The sequence below is a fragment of the Haemorhous mexicanus genome, chromosome 9, assembly GCF_027477595.1.
Source record: "Haemorhous mexicanus isolate bHaeMex1 chromosome 9, bHaeMex1.pri, whole genome shotgun sequence".
NCBI lineage: Eukaryota > Metazoa > Chordata > Aves > Passeriformes > Fringillidae > Haemorhous > Haemorhous mexicanus.
Genome location: NC_082349.1, coordinates 29,954,050 through 29,970,360, shown reverse-complemented (window position 1 = coordinate 29,970,360; position 16,311 = coordinate 29,954,050). Strand labels below are relative to the sequence as shown.

At 60.2% G+C, this 16,311-nt stretch overlaps 3 protein-coding genes across 3 annotated transcripts in view; all 3 read left to right on the top strand.

The window, feature by feature from the left end:
* XPR1 (xenotropic and polytropic retrovirus receptor 1) overlaps positions 1-1,040 on the top strand; it is a 110,813-nt gene extending 109,773 nt beyond the window's left edge. The window contains exon 15 of the mRNA XM_059854746.1: positions 696-1,040. Within this exon, the coding sequence (XP_059710729.1) occupies positions 696-756 (61 nt within the window). The 3' untranslated portion in view covers positions 757-1,040. The remainder of the gene's footprint in view (positions 1-695) is intronic.
* Positions 1,041-6,190: 5,150 nt separating this feature from the next.
* Positions 6,191-7,048, top strand: LOC132331414 (uncharacterized). Its single transcript, XM_059854855.1, is given in 3 exon segments — positions 6,191-6,566; positions 6,569-6,914; positions 7,008-7,048. Coding segments are annotated over 3 exon segments (675 nt in total). The 5' UTR covers positions 6,191-6,278.
* A 985-nt stretch (positions 7,049-8,033) lies between these two features.
* KIAA1614 (KIAA1614 ortholog) lies at positions 8,034-16,060 on the top strand. The gene is made up of 9 exons (XM_059854745.1): positions 8,034-9,506; positions 10,052-10,115; positions 11,245-11,394; positions 12,047-13,278; positions 13,353-13,482; positions 14,147-14,351; positions 14,718-14,830; positions 14,960-15,144; positions 15,417-16,060. The coding sequence occupies exons 1-9, from the start codon at positions 8,837-8,839 to the stop codon at positions 15,608-15,610; spliced, it is 2,943 nt and encodes a 980-aa protein (XP_059710728.1). The 5' UTR covers positions 8,034-8,836; the 3' UTR covers positions 15,611-16,060.
* Positions 16,061-16,311: the final 251 nt, after the last annotated feature.

Sequence of the window (16,311 nt, the reverse complement as noted above, 5' to 3'; positions counted from 1 at the left end):
TCAGGGATGCTGAGGCACAGCGGGTCAGGAGTGTTGTGCAATCCCTGCAGCACTGCATGGGAGGGGTGGGAGGAGGAGGAGGAGGATGTGCTCTGGCCTCAGGGCTGTGCTTGGCTCTTATCCCTGCACGGATGGGACCAATACCAACAGCCTTGGGGTGGCTGCTAGAGACTGAAAAATGTTATGCAAAGGGAATGTGAGCCAAAGGCTGCTGGAATTCCCTCCAGCCATGCCCATTTATCCCGCAGACATGCAGTGAGTGGAGATGTGCCAGGCATATCCCTAAAGAACTTCCTGCTCTTCCTGCAGCCCAGCGGGAGATGCAGCAGGAGCACTCCCCTGGATCCTGCAAGGCTTTGGTGGAGTTCTGTGGGGAGGGCTGGGCAGGTGCCCACATCCAGCAGTGCAGTGTCCCCAGCCATGTCACAGCCTGGCAGGTGACACAGGCCATGGGCAGAGTGGGCAGTGCCACAGGAGGAGGATGCTGAGGGACAGCTGGGGATCTTTACAAGGCTCTGCTATTCCCAGGGTGAGTGGGAGGGTGTGAAACAGTAGATTGTTTATTCCCCTTCTGCATAAGAAAGACATTTTTTCCCTTTTTTTATTCCCCTAAGTGTACTGTGGGTTTGCTGTCTGCACGTCATTCCAGGAATTCCTTCTCCCCAGTGAGTGTTTTGTGTTTTGTTCTTTTCCAGGTCCAAGGCTTCTGACACAAAGGTATTGATAGAGGACCTAGCAAACGAAGTGAACACATGAGATGGCCACGTTCTCTTATTCCACATCCTTTGTTTTCTCGTTCTGTTTCCCTCTTCCCCAAGTAACCCGAGCTCTGGTACAGATCCAGCTGAAAACAGGAGAAAACACTGAACACGTTTTCTGAGCTCTTCCAGACCAGATCCTATGGACTCCAACAAGCTCACTGTGTTTCGTTTCTTTTCTTCTGGGTTAATTTTAATGTTCTATTTTAAACAAACAAACAAACAAACAAAATAAAATATTTTACTTTGTTTTGCCAATAAAGAGGACAGTTCAGGAAAGAAGGATTGTTTACAGTCTCAACAAGGACATGCAAACCTTATCTGGATAACGAAGCATCATAGGGACTCCCTCATGGGACAGTGCCAAGAGCACACTCAGTTTCTGCTTGGCCCGGTTTTGACTGGTTGAAACCGGACTTTTTAAATCTGATTTTTTTGTTGTTGTTGGTTTTTTTTTTTTTTTTTCAGTTGTTTGGTTTTTTTCCTTCATATCCAGCGCTGAGGCACTGGCTGCACTTGCAGGGAAAGTGCACTTAGAGCAGTATCTTCATTCATGAAGCTACTTTTTAATTTGATGTAACTTTTCTTATAATTTTTTGGAAATATGATGTATCTGTTGCATATGGTTTCCACATTATTTATGAAACTTAACAACCATATGAGAGTGATTTTGAGTCCTGTGCAATGAAGGTTGTAATGGTAAAACAAAGTGGGGAATGTAGATCTCCATCTCCAGGGTTATGGGGTGATGGCCCTGCAAATACCCCTTCAGTGAGACAACTTGCACTTGTGTGTACCTTCTCTCTCTCTTTTATTTCTTTTCAATTTTGTTTTAAACCAAAGTTTCTGATATTTTTTTAGTTGCTGCTACTGCTTCTGGGCATGTCTCTCATGCCAGTTCAAAGCCAACTTCTCCATGTGTGAAAGTAGTGCAGATGATCCTAAGGAAAGGAGAGTTGGTTCCCACCAACAGCACAAACCACTGAGCGAGCAAAGGCTTTGGAACTTCATTCTCCAGACCCAAAAGTACTTTTCCAAGCCTTAGGTGTGTCATGAGGGCATCTCAGTCCGAGCAGGGAGCTTTTCAGGAGATCTCCAGCAGCCCAGCAAGGTGGGACAAGGTGAAGAGGTGACAGTTCTCATGGGACAGAGGGGGTTCATCAGGCTGGGGCTTAGGAGTGGTGGTATGTTTCAGGGAGCATGGAAAGAACTGTGGTGTGCCCACCTGATGGGGAAGGTGAGGTGGAAAACAGCTCTTCTGTGGCTTCTGGTTTAGTAAAAAGCCTCTGTTGGGCACTGTCCTGGTCATCTGCCCCTTGACTCATCTCATTGCCCCAGTTTGGGAAGTGGAATGCTTGAGCAGATTTGGGTAAGGGACAGCTGAGCAAATCATGTTGGAAGAGAGATGTGAACTCGATGGTCTCGTTGGGCTCCTCTCCTCCTGGGAGGGAGCCATGGAGGCCTCAGAGTCCTGTGGTCCTTCCCTTCCCTTGTTCTCCCTGGGTCTGCAAGGGAAGGGTGAAGCTCCTGGAGGAGGATCCTCAGCTGGCTGGTGACAGTTTGGGCAGTGGAATGGCAGCAGTCTCTCCTCAGTTGCTGTTTGGTGGTTGTTTCCCTTAATCAGCACCGTGTCCCCCACGGCCAGAATGTTGCATTTCCTCAGTTTGCCTGCTGTGCCTCTTGCCCAGAGGAACTGAAGAAGGAAACTTGCTTCTCTTCATTTAGTTGGAAATAGATTAAAACCCTTTAAATAGATGAAAACTCCGTTGGGATGCTGCTCCTCTCATCTCCCTCCATGTGGGGCTGCACTGGTGGGAGCAGAGCTGGATGAGCTGGGGCTGTGCTGTCCATCTCCCCTGGATTCCTGTCTTACCTCCCTTAGGTCAGCTCATACTTTAAACAGAGCATTCCCATTCCCATGGAAGTGGAGTCTGGGATATAAAGCCCCTTAAAATATTTCAGCCCTTAAAGTATTTCAGGCCCTTAAAATATTCCAGGTTCCTAATTAGCACTGGTGCCATGTCCAAGCCACGTGTGGGTACTTCCAGCAGTGGGGAATGGAGCCATCCCTGCCTGGGGAGCTTAGGGGAGGGCAGCTGCACTGGGAGGGTGGCAATCCAAAATTATTTGGATTCATTCAAATCAAGTGACACCACTGGGTGGTACTTAAGCAAAGTGGGGCTTTTTTAATACAAAGAATCTGAGCTTTACTGGTAATTATCTTCCTTTCAGAAGGAAATTAAAAATACAGAGAGACATTGTGAGCAGTTTGGTCTAGTGGAGGGTGTCCCTGCCCTAGGCAGGGGGTTGGAACTGTATGGTCTTTAAGGTCACTTCCAACCCAAACCATTCCACGGTTCTGTGATTAGGAAGTGATGCCAGTCCCCTGGGAGCACCCTGCCTTCCTCAGCTGGGCTGGGGAGGGTGGGGCATGGCTGGGTGGCCTGTGTCCATCTGTCCATCCTGCAGTTGCACTGTCCCACCCTCGCCTTCCCAACGTGATGGGGTGGGTCGGGTTGCAAGTGATTAAATTCTTACACTGTAGTTTACCCAAATCCTTATGGGAAGCAAGAATTCAGTGTGTCCATCTGCTCTGCTCCTTGCTCTGCTCTTTCTCATCCTTTTTTCTGTCTTTGCTGGCAGGAGAAGTAAGGAGAGGAAAAAAAAAAAAAGGGGAGGTAGCATGCTATGAGGAGCAAACATGATCTCCTAAAATAAAACATGGTCCCTTTTGGCAGTGAAGATGCTGTCTCGGGGGAAGGCAGCCTGAATTCCCAGAAGTGTGGCTTTTAAAGGCTCCTAGCTCCCAGCCCTGCATCTGCCTGTTCCCTCCCTCCCAGAGATTTCTGAGAAATCAGGCGTGCAGATTCCTCCTGAGAGAGAGTGCTAAAGCCAGGATAGCTCCACGTCTACAGGAACATCTGGCCAATAAAGGGAGACCTAATGAAGTAGAACAGATGGTGAGAGAAAATAGCCCTGTCCCTCCTTGGGAGCAGCAGGAGCCAGGGCAGTGGGGACATTCCCAGGGTGGCTTCATTTCCTGAGCTGGGCTTTGCTCCTGGGTGCTTGAGAGAGAGAGAGCAGCAGGGTGGCAGTCCAGAAGGACAAAGCAACGTTAAAAGGAGCTGGGGGTGAGGGGTTTTTCCACTGCTTTAGTTGCTGGCATGCAGCTGGGTGAGAGGTGGAAGCTGAGGAAGTCTTTAAGCCGTGGATTTCAGGTGCTGGGCTGTGCCTCGAGATTCAGTGGAGGTTGGATTGCACAGCTCTCAGGATGGTGTGGAGCTGCTTTGGTCCGGTGAAACCCATGGATGGTGCAGTCTAGGGAGAAGAGATGCCACACTGTGGCATTTGTGACTTTTGGAGATTCACTTTGAACTTGCTTCTCCATGCTGATTCTCTCCAGCTTTCCATCCTGCTGCTCCTCTGGGGATTTTGGGGGTAAGGTGTTGCAGCATCCAGAGTTTATTTGCTGCCTGGGGTTCCCTGTGTGGCTTTGGGACAGTGTCACCAGAAACACCAGGTCCCTGTGCTTGGGTAGGGCAATGCCATGTGCCATGGGTGTGCTCCCGACAGGACAGCAGGGCAGGATTGGGATCTTTGGACTCAGCAAGCAGGAGTGGTTGCTCTCCAGTGAGAAGTGATGCTGTCCCACCACATTTTAAAAGAAATGCATTTGCAGCACTCCTGGCTGCAGCCTTTCTGTATCCAGTAAGCTCCTACCTCTCTCATCCAGGTTCATTCCCAAAGTCAGCTGCTGTTCATCCTGCACCTTTCCCCAGCCTGCTCCTGGCTCTCCTCATTCTCTCAGTGTCTTTGCTGATTGATTCCAATGAAAGGGGACAACTGGCAGCAGCCTTCAGCATGAACATCCTGGAATGGGAGAGATCTCTGGTGGAAATCTCAGCAGAGCTGGATCCTGCTGCTCCTACTCCCCTAAAAACGCTTGTGCTGCTCGTTCTGCCTCTGCACTGGTGCTCAGCTGCAAGGCCAGTGTGGCAGACAGGGAGGGAAAGCAGCTCCTGCTTCAGGAGATAACAATCCCTGGGGATTCACTTCCAGCGAGCAGTGGGGACAGCGTGAAGCCTTTGCTGTGTTTTGAGCAGGGGTTTGGCCTCGTCCTGCAGGGATGCTGCCCTGCTCTGCTCGCTGGGCTCCAGGGGCCGTGTCCCCAGCGTCAGGCCACGTGCTGGGAAGTGTCCTGGGGCTGGGACATGGCTTGGCAAGCTGGGGACACAAAAGCCATTTTGCTCACATGCTGCATCCCAGCTCCGTGTCCTCCGTCCTCTCCTCCACCCTTCTGCTTTGCACTCGCAGGGGGAAGGTGATCTTCTGCCTTAAACTTTATTATTATTTTAATTTCAGTTTTTATTCCAGAAGGCAATCGGATTGTTTTGTCTCCTTGGAAAAGAGGGGCTGGGGCTCCTGGGGGAAGAGTGGGAAATCCCTAGGGTACCTCTGCAGCAGTCACGGCTGGGCTCAGTGGCTGTCACCTCATCAAACCTTGCCTCCTTTTCATTGCCCCAATCCCAAACTCTGCACCTTGGGGCGAGTGTCCCCTGCTGCCACCGCGGGCTAAACTGCTGTGTCACCATCCCTGGGGGCTTTGATCCCTGCTGCAACAGCCCGGAGGAGGAGAGGGAAGGGACACGGCCCGGGAAGCTCCCCGATGCTGACACCCCAGCCCTGCTCCCGGGGGGAGCCAAAGGCTGCCCTGGCCCGGGCAAGAGGCACCGCCCCCGCCTGGCACGGTGCCCTGCGGCCTGACAGTCCCTCAGGCTCTGTAAACCAAATTGCAAACTCTTCACTCCAGAGGGGAAATTGGGCATCCTGGTAGAAGTTGCCATGACCTCTCCATCCCGCAGGTCCTCGTGGCCAAGGGTGGGCGCTCGGGAGGGGCCCGGAGTGGAAATGCCAAAGTTTCTCCCGGGCCCCGCTGCCGCCTTCCTCTCCCCCTCCCCGCTGTGTTGGTCTAAATGATCTTTCTATGAAGCCCTGTAGATGTCAAAAGTAATTATGGAGTGTGATTAGTCCTCTGTGGGTGCTTTCTTTCTTCCCCTCTCCTTTCTCTTTTGCTATCCCCTTCTCCACTCTTCTGTTTTGGCTCAGTGGAAAAGGTGAGGACAAAGAATTGCCGCTTGCTTGGACTCATGATGTATCTGTGACTGCGCTATTAGCTGTCTCCTCCTCCTTCCTCCCCAAATGGATATAATTTTTGAAGTGTGGAATTCCCTTCTTGATAAGTAGGTTTAAAAAAAAAAAATACTGCACAATGTGATACTGTTTCATAGTTTCTAGGTGGTTGTATACAGCAAAGTTACTGTGATTGTGTTTTTTCAAAGGAAAAAGTGATTGGTTACAAAATCTGTCTTTTTTTCATTATTACAAGCTCTTTGTTTTCCAATGATCTGATGGCTCTTTTGTCCCTGGTCTGTGTGTGTGTCTTCCCAAGTCCCACCCCTGTGCTGCGTCCACCCACGGAGCATTGGCTCCTGCTTCTCCTGCTCTCTTGGGAGCTGTGGGATGTCGCTGGAGGTGGAGGACATCCCTGTCCTGGGAGGAGGTGGAGGTGCTTGGAGGAGGGAGATGTCTGCAGAGGGGTTGGAGGGGCTCACAGAAAGCAGCCCACGTTTCCCTCAGCACCAGCCCAGCTCACACCCCACATGCCAGGGGCTGGTGCTGGAGGAAGGCTCCTGCCCAGACTGTGCTGTGCTGGCCAAAGGCTCGTGGTCCTTTTGGGAGCCTTTGGTTGCCTCTCTGCAGCTGATCCCCAGTCCAAGGTGGTGTCCTGCCAGCACAGTGCGTGACCAGAGGCTGAGCAGCCCAGCCCTGGGTTGTTTGGGGTCTGTGCTTTTATTTTGCTCTTTAAATCTCTTCGTTGCCTCTTGCAATCAATCTCCCTCCAGAAGAGAGCCCAGAGCCTTGAAATCACTCTAAGCCTGTTGCTGCTCACAGCAGCCACTTCCCGGAGGTTTAATCCCAGCCACGGCTCCCTGCTGGCATTCCTGGCTGGTGACAGGAGCCTGGCTGGTGGCAGGAGCCCTCCTGCTGCCCTTGCCTTGGCACCTCACCCCAGCTCCATGGGGACATCTCCCGGGCGTGTGTCACCTCCAGAGCCCAGGCAAAGGAGCCAGGATCCCTTTCTGGAATGGCCTGCAGGTAAGGATGGGTCCTGGTGTCACAGGGGAGGTTGGACACAATGCTGGGGAACAGGGTGAGGGGGGTTCCTCTGCCCTGGGCTCTTCCACACAGAGCTCTCAGCTGGCCCTTCCTGCCTGCAAGCAGCCACGTGAAGATGCTCAGTCTGTCCCCCATGGAGCCACCCGTGGGGAAGGAAGCCCTTGGGCTCAGGTTTGGCTGTGATGAGAAGCCCAGGGCCACCGGGGTGGCTGGGGACATTTTAAGAAGATAAAAGTGATTTCTTGCTGCTCGTGCTGGCAGGGGCCGGTGCGGCCAGAGCCAGGAGGATTAAAACAATTTCATAATCCTGGTGATTTCCTTTTGATCGGGATTATGAAACCAATCACGAATATCAAAAGCCACAGCTTAAAGCGGCAGCCGGAGCGGGGCCGGGACGCCCTGGGCCCCCTCAGAGCCCCGGTGCCCCCGGGACGGCAGCCCTGGCACCTGCAGGTAAGCGCTGCCCACCCGGGACCCTCGTCCTGCGTGGGGGGACCTCGGGGGAGGGGGCAGGATGGGGGTGTCGGTGTGCGGCGGGCAGGCACGTGTGGCATGCCGGGTTTGGGGGTAGGGATGTGTACGGATGCACCCAGCTCGGCTCCCACCGCCCTCCCGCCTGGAAATGCCACGGCCCTGGCTCGCTGTGGGTCCAAGCAGGATTTGGCCTCAGGGAAGCAGGAGAATTGAGCACAGCTGCAAACGTGTGATGCTCGCAGGAAGGCGCCGAGAGCCGGCGGGCCCCGTGCCGCGGGGACATGCGGGACAGCCCCCCCGGCCGCGGGGACATGCGGGACAGCCCCCCCGGCCGCGGGGCAGCGCCCGGCTTCGCTCCACAGCCCACACAAAGGACGTTTCTGAGGGAGGGCCAGGGCAGGATCCCTCCCTCCCGGACCGCTGGGTTTCCCTCCTGTGGCGTTCCCTGGGGGGCAGCGCGGGGTCAGGCCCTGTCCCCAGCGTGGCGGTGGCCGTGGTGGCCCTGCGGGGACCGGGCGGTCCCGGGCCGGCTTTGGCCGGGCGCGCGAAGAGGAGGAGGAGGAGGAGGAGGAGGAGGAGGCGGCGGCGGCCGGGACCGGAGGCAGGGCCAGCCAAGGCCCCACAGCCCAGCCAAGCGGTTGAGCTCGGGCTCGGCTGGAGGGGCTGGGATTTGCTGGTTTGGCCTTTTTTTTTTTTTTAATTTCTTTTTTTCCCTCCCCTGCTTCCTTCCCTTCTTCCGCTTTCTTTCTCCTTCTTCCCAGCCCTCTCCCGATGCCGCTCCGGGGGTAAGGACAGCCCTCGCATCCCGCCCGTGGCCCCGTCCCGCTCAGCCCGGGGCAGTGAGGGGCTGCGGGGCGGCGATGGGGCCCGGGGGGTGCCACGGGGATGCTCCTGCAGCCCCGGCCACGGGGGAGGCTCCTCCAGGGCCACCACGGGGACGAGATGGGACGGGATGCTCCCGGCGGGGTGCAGGAGGGCAGCGGCTCCTCGGTGCCACCGGGCCGGCGAGGCGGGCGCAGGACGAGTGCCACGTGTGGCCCCGGGGGCCGGGGCGGAGCAGGGGGTGGCTCTGGCTGGTGGCATCTTCGGCGAGTTGTCGACGGGAGGGATTTGTGTTCCGCGGAGGTTTGGGGCCCGGGTTTAGCTCGGGATGTGTCAGTTCCCTCCGGGCCTTCTTGCGGGGTGCCCCCGGGCACCCGGAACAGTGTGGGTGGGCACTGGCGCTGCACAGCCCCTGGCCACCCGTTTTGGGGAGCCACCGATCCCTCATTGCTGCCCCATTCCCCGCTGCTCCCCAGTGATGCTGGCAGAGTGTCGGTGCTCGGGGTGGATGGGTGGCCTCGTGCTGTGTCACCTCCGTGACCCCTTCCTCTCCAGCCACACGCCGGTGGCATTGCGTGCGTTTACCCCCCAGGGCAGGTGGGGTGATGCCCTTTGTGGGTGGGCGAGGGCAGTGCAGGGGTCATTCCCTGGGTTTTATCCCCGCAGGAATCATGGAGGGGAGCCCTCCCGCTGAGGCTCGGCGCCTGCCGCGGCCCCCCAAGCAGCACCCGCAGGGCGGCCGCAGCCCTGCCCCGCCGGAGCGCCCCGAGCCCGCCCGCGGCCCCCACGCCGTCCTGGAGGGCAAGGTGAAGGCGCTGAAGGAGAAGCGGGCCGGGCGGCCCGGGACCCCCGCGGCTGCCCCCGAGCGCCCCTCGCCCAAGAAGCCGCGGCCCCGGCGGGGGAAGGCGGAGGTGGAGCCGCGGGTTCAGCTCCGCACCTACCTGACGGACGGGCTGCTGGACGGCGGCGAGCCCGAGCCTGGCAGCGCCCCCGCAGCCCGCGGCGGCACCCCGGGGCTCTGGAGGGTCCCGGCAGCCAGGGAAGATGTGCCGGGCGGCCCCGAGCTGCCCCCGGACAAGGGTGGCAGGTCCTGGCACTGTGCCTCCCTCCACGAGAGACCCTCCCTGGATGAAGAGGCCCGGAGCCCGCGGCGGGACCGGGGGCGTCCATCCGTGCCCGCCCCCCTGGCCGAGAGCTGGGAGAGGCTCTCGCTGGCTGAGCGGGTGGAGAGGAACCGGCGGCTGCTGCAGGAGGTGCTGGGCCTTGCCGCTCCCGGTGGGTGTTCTGGGAAGGTGGTGGCTCGCTCAGGACAGCTGGGGGAAGTGGGACGGAAAACCTTTGGGATGACGGGAGTCCTCAGGGCCAGCCTGCCACGCTGCAGGTGCAGCTCCCTGCTGCCTCACACCCCAGGGCTGCCCCATCCCCTGCACTGGCATGTAGGAGGTGCTCATGGGTGATACCTGTCAGTCCCCTCTGGTGTCCTGGTGAGGAATTTCACTGCTGGAAGCAAGAGCAAGAAAATTTTGGGGACACACCAGGTCTGTGGGCATCACTGTCCCTTTGCAAGCTGCCGCCAGAACAGAGAATAAATTTCTCTTTTGATAGAATCTGCCCCAATGACCCCATGCCCCCATCCCCATAGTCCCACACCTACAGCCAGGTGCTGTTGCCCCACCTTCCACTCCTTTGGGATCTCCCAGAGGCAAATATCTGGGAGAGCCCTGTGGAGGGTGGTGGGATGGGATTATATGGGGGTGCTATCAAGAGGATGGGGGCTGCCATCCAACCAGGCTAATGCCTTGTCCTGTCCTGCATTTCAGAGGTGCCAGCGAGCGATGGGGACTGGGACTCGGGGGTTTCGCTGCAGGACGCTGAGGGCTGCAGGTAGGTCAGTCCCAGCGTGGCAGAAATTTCCCACTCCCCAGTCTTGTATTTTAAATGCACCTGCTGAGGCAGCTCCAGGGAAGGGCTGTGCGGCAGCTGGTGAGGGAGTGTGGCTGGGCCCCAGCGATGCTTCAGAGGGACAAGGGACAGGAGCTGGGTGTCCCCTGGTGTCTGAGCTCAGGACATCCCTGCCAGGACGCCGGGGCAGGAAGGGAACTGGGGAAGAGGATGGGACAGAAATTTGCTCCAGGTGCTTAAGAGGATCGAGGTGGCAGGATTGTGTAATCTTGTTGGGCTAATGAAAAACCTTACAGGTATGGACTAAAAATAAGGAGGTGGCATAGGCAGGTGAGAGGCTGGGGGTGCAAAGGGCAGCACAGTGAGTGGGGAAAGCCCCCCCCCAGTCTCGTGGTCACTGCCTCTGCTCTGCTCTGGCAGCTGGATCAGCGATGGGGGTGCAAGGCAGAGCAGGGATGCAGCACCTCCTGTGGGCAGGGCAGCCAAAGCCTGGGGGAGGTCTGGGCCTCCCGTGGTGCTGCTGGGGGGGCAGCGTGTGCCCACCGTGCTGCACTGAAGAGGTTAAGGCCAGGCTTCCCGAGGAGGCTGCCTGAGCTGATTATTTTAATCAGGAGGATTAGGGCCATGGCCAACCAGGAAGGCAGTGGTGCAGCAGGGAGAGCTGTCAGGTCCCTCACCCTGCACTCAGAGGGGGCTGGGGTTGTGGGGAAAGACCCCCTGCAAGGGAAGGGAAGGCAGCAAGACAATCAGGTCAGGGGGCCGCCCCAAACCTCCCTGCCTCCCCACCGCCGCGGGATTTACACTGGCAGGGATGGGAAGTGGTGCCTGCCCCCGTTTCCCTGTCTAGCTCCGGGATGCCCGTGGCATAGAGCAATGGCTCGGCCGAGCCTGTGCCAGAGCTGGGTGGGTGCTGAGCCCGCCCCAAAGTCTCACCTGGCACACCGGGGGTGCGGGGTGCCCTACGGGCCATCCCCCGGCGTGGCCGCCAGCCCGCCCCCGAGTGGCGGCCAAGCCCCGCTTTCCCTGGGCAGGGCAGACTCGCCGTCACTGTTAAAGCACCTCTAATCCCTGTTATTTTTTCCTAATCCCGCTGCCCGCTGCGGGGCCGCAGGGCCTTTGTGGCCGGGCAGGAGCTGGAGCTGAGCCCGCGGCACGAGCAGGCCAAGCAGCTGCTGCAGCGCGCCCGCATGAAGGCCCGCACGAACCCGCTGCGCGCCAGCCACGACATCCTCCTGCTGCCCAGCGCCGTCCCGCAGCCCAGGTCAGTGCCACCTCCCTGCCCCACGGTGTCTCCCGGCCCGCAGCCCAGGTCAGTGCCACCTCCCTGCCCCACGGTGTTCCCCGGCCCGCAGCCGGGTTTGGGGCACATCCACACGGGGTTTGGAGCGGGCACATGTGTGCGGGCAGGCGTGCGGAGCCGGGGGCTGAGCCGCAGCCTCATACCCAGGATGTGCCCGGCCTCTTCTCAGCGCCGTGTTCGGGAGGCGTTTGGGAGTTAATTGTGGTTTGTGATCGCTCGGAAGTATCAGTGCTGGGAGGATGGCGTTTCCCCGCTGATGGGGAATGTTTTCCTGGGCTAGACTCGCTGCTGGAGGCTGGACCACAGCGGCGTCTCGCCAGGTCATGTGCGATGTGGTGTTCCCGGAATGATTAACCACACACCTCGGGCAGGGAAGGGGCGATGGAGGTCGAGCCGTGGCAGCAGGGAGGTGCCGGAGCCTCTCCGGATTTCACCTTCGGGCTGGAGGGAAGCAGGGCCGTGCACAGCCGGGGAGCACCGGGCGGACTTCCCTCCTTGCGCTGGGTTTTGCACTTTCCTCCTTTTGCACTGGGTTTTCCCCCTCCCGCCCTGCTTTCCCAGGGTTGCCGAGCAGCTCGCCTGCAGGGCGTCCGTCTGTCTGTCCCCATGGCAGGGAGCCCGGCGGGAGGCCGAGCGTCGCCCCGCGGGACGGCGGGAGCCTGAGCGACTCGTCCAGCGGGGAGTCGAGCTGCGGGCGGCCGCGGCGGCCGCGGGGACCGTCCCCGTCCCGCGTCCGCTTCGAGGACGAGTCGGCCCGGGACGCCGAGGTGCGGTACCTGGAGCGGCTGCAGCTGCGGCACCGGCGGGCGCTGGGCTCGGCCATCGCCTCGCCGGAGCCGGCCGGCAGCAGGCAGCCGGGGGACGGCGCCGGCCAGCCCAAAGCCCGCGGTGGCGACCTCGTGGCCGGGGGCAAGTGCAGCGCCTGCGGCTCCTTCCTTGGTGCTGCCGCCGGCCGGGGCACGGACGCGCAACCTGCCCCCGACCTGGCCAAAAGTAGCCCTGCGGCACAAAGAAGCGTCCCAGGGGATAGCAGAGGGCCGAGCGCTGCCCAGACAGAGCCTAAAATCAGGCCTCTGGGCCCAGGAGGGTCGCCGCTGTGGATCCTGCCCTCCCGGCAGCGCATCCACACCGAGAAGATCAAGGAGACCTACATCGGGGATGTCACCTATATCGACGAGGTGGACTCGGCCCTGGAGAGCACCGACACCTCCGACGGCTGCCGGACGGACAGCGAGGAGGCCGGACCCCGCAGCCCCCACCTGCGGGGGCACCGGGACCCCCGCACTCGCGGGCACAGAACTCCCCGCGCTGCCCCGCAGCCTGAGCCGAGGGCCAGGAAGGGGACGTGTGTGGCCAGCGGCGGCCCCGAGGATGGTGACTCGGGTCCGGGGCCTGTTTGCCCCCCACCACCGGGACGAACCAGCAGCCGGGAAGATGGGGAACCCCATCGACCTCCGGGGGGCAGCAGCAAGGGAGTGGGGAACACAGCTCGCCCTCCGCAGCAGCCCAGTGAGCCCCTGGAGCCTTCCTCGCAGCTGACGACCAGCACCCCCATCCCAGGCACCCACGTCCCTGCACCCCCTCCTACCAAGAAGGCCTGCGCCCAGGTGCCTTGCAGGAAAGCGCTGTTCTCCAGCGGCAGCCGCCAGGCGCCGAGCCAAGGAGTCCGGGGCCCGGAGCCCGATGCTGGCAGCGCAGCCCCACCGCAGCCCGGGGGCACGGCGGGGCCGGCCGAGCGACGGAGTCCCTGCAGCCCCCGGTGGCTCCCGGGGAGCCCCCTCCGTGCCTTGTCCACCAACAATTGCAACAACACCCACGGGCAGGATGCCCCGGGGGCAGGCAGAGGTAAGAGACGCACGCATGGGGTGCTGGGGAGTCCCCAATGAAACAGGGGTGTGACTGTGTCTCTGTGGTTGCAGGGACACTGTTACAGCCCTCTGGCAGCCCAGTCACTACCGTGCCCCCGGAGGCTGCTCATCCTGCCGGGGAAGGTGCCGGGATGTCGGAGGCGCAGCCACAGCAGCACCCGGCCGGGAGTGCTGCACACGGGTGAGTGAGCACGGGCAGCCCTGGCATCCCTCCTGGGCACTGCAGGATGCTGCTGGGTTGAGCTCCCTGGCTCCACAAACCTCCCAGAAACCACAATATGGGAGTTAAAATGTGCCCGTGTGTTGCTGTGAGTTCGGGGGAGCTGCATTTCCCCACATCTGGTTCTGCCAGGGATGTTGGAGCAGATGTGACAGAGGTGTTTCGCTGGTGTCGGGTTCTTCCCTATTGAGGAAAATCTGCTGCCTAGGGGCTTTCCAAGTGCAGTCCTGCCAGCCCTGTGCCTGGCACTGCATGTCAGCCTGGCAGGAGAGTTCCAAGGTGGTGCTGGGTCCTCTGACCCGTTGGCAGGATGTGATCCCTTGGGGCAGAGCCGGGGACTTCTGAGATGTGTTAAACCCCTGAAATAACGGAGAAAACAAGGAGGGAGCCCTTCAGGTCACTCTGGGTAGTGACCAACTTGTGTGTGCTGGGTCACTGCTGCGGGGAGGCGGCTGCCCCCGATCTCACCGTGTGCACCCCGATCTCACCGTGTGCACCCCGATCTCACCGTGCTGCAGCTCTCGAGGCTGCCAAGGCGAGTGTAGGATGCACCCCCAGCCAGAGGCAGCTGCAGGTCCTGCAGACACTCAGTGTGTGACCGCCACGCCTCTCCTCCTCCACCCAGGGAGCCGGGGCGGCCAGTGAGCCGCAAGGGCAGCAGCGCTTCGGCGTCGGGGCTGAAGAAGCTCCTGTGCAGCCTGAGCCAGAGCACCAAGCAGCGCCTGGGCCGCTTCCGCTGCTACAGCATGGAGCAGCTCCCGGCCCCCGGCGGCTCCCCGCAGGGCAGCCCCGGCGTCAAGAAGTCACCGTCCCTGCAGTCCCTGCAGCTGGTGAGCTTGGACATGTGGTGGGTGCCCATGAGGAGTCTGGGGTGGCACAAGGGGAAGGATGCTGGGCTGGGATGAAGTGTTCCTGAGGATGGATTTGTGGCTCGGGCAGTCCTGGAGGGGGCACGGGGGGATATGCCACCCAAACCTGCTGCGTTTGAAAAGCTCAGAGCCAGCTGGGAAGTGGAAGGAGGGAGAGAGGGTGGTACTGGAAGAGCAGATATGCTCCTCCCTCCTCAGCAGTGAGCTGGGGAGTGCTCCACAGGGGCGGGATGTCCCAGTTCCTCCACTCCCTCCGCACATCAGTGGGTGAAGCACTGCAGTGCTGCACAGTGTTTGTCCCCATCTCAGCCAGGTGTTTCTCCCCAGGTGTCACCCTTCTGCCAGCCCCAAAAAGCTGCCTCTATCCAGAGCCTGCATCCCCAGCTGGGGAAGGCACCTCGTGCCAGTGCCTACCTTCTGCCCCAGACCACGGCTGACAGGTAGGATGGGGCCTGGCACATCCCTGCGGTGCCCAGGAGGCTGTTCTGGCATGCTGTGGTAGCTCAGTGCTGCCAGGGGCTGTGGCAGCTTCCCTAGTCCGCACTCAGCCGTGTTCCCTCTCCCCACAGGAAGGGGGGCTCAGGGCCGCAGCGCTCGCTGAGCGTGGAGGACATTGGGGCGCCCGGCCAGCTGCGCGCGGTGGGGCGCGTGGTCCAGGTGTTCCCTGATGGCACCAGCCAGCTGGAGCTGCAGCGACCCCCCCACGGCGCCTTCGGCTTCTCCGTCACCTCCGGACATGGCCGGCCCGACACAGGTACTGTGGGATATCCCAAAGCTTTGGCACACTGTCATCCCTCCAGTGGGCTCCCGTCCCACTCCAGGGGCGAGCTTGGGCACGGGTGCAGGGGGTTGCTCCATTGCTGCTGAGGAGATGTAGGAGGGGGGATGCCGCCATGCGTGGCTTTGGCTGCGCACATTCCCGTGTGTCCATCAGCTCGGGACACTGAGCCCACACCAAAGGCCGTTTATGGCAGGTTGGTCTCTGTGCAGCCCCTGGGCTCTCACCCACGCCCGTTCCCTCCGCAGGTATCTACGTGCAGGAGATGGCGGATGCTGGCACGGCCAAGCTCTACGCGGGGCTCCTGGGCGTGGGGGACGAGATCCTGCAGGTGAACGGCGCCGCCGTCTCGGGGCTGGGGCTGGCCCAGCTCCGGCAGCTGCTGCTGCGGGCCGACAGCCTGTCCCTGCGCGTGCTGCGGCACCGCCCCGCGCCACGCTAGCCCCGGCACGGCTCCTGCCAGAGGAGGAGGATGTCCCAGTGATGGGAGAAGGATGTCCCAGTGATGGGAGAAGGATGATGTCCCACTCACGTCCCAGGATGCTGCAGAATGGCATGGCATGGACCAAGCTGCCTCGCAGCGCCATGACCTGCCTGGCTCCACTGCAGTGGCTTTCCTTGTCCCCCTGGGAGAGAGTGTGGGACCAAGGACCTCCCAGAGTCTCCAGGAGCTGCCCAGGTGTGAGGGACAGGGGACAGCCTGGCCCCAACAGAGCTGGGTGGGTCTGTCCTGCTGGGCACTGGGGTGACCAGCATGGGGACACCCTATCTCCGTGACCCTGGGAGACAGAGGGCTTTCTGCCAGCGCTGCCACCTTGTGCTGGATGGCTGGTGAGGTTTTTTAAAATTATTTCAAACTGAAACCCAAAAATACATCTCTGCAATAACTAAACAGTGCCCTTGGCTTGTGGCATGGAGGGGCTGGGGTGGTGCTTGTGGCCATGGGGCCTTTGCTACTTGTTTTCCCATGGCCCTGCTGCTCCACCAGCCGCCTCCTGACCATGCTGTGGTGCTGGGGGGCCCTGGGCAGGTAGGCGGGGGGGCTCAGCCACCTGCAGGGCTCCTTGGAGATTTTGAGGGGTTCTTTTTTCCAGCCATGGAAGGCAAAACACATCCTTGGAGTGTCTCCAGCAGCAATGGCTG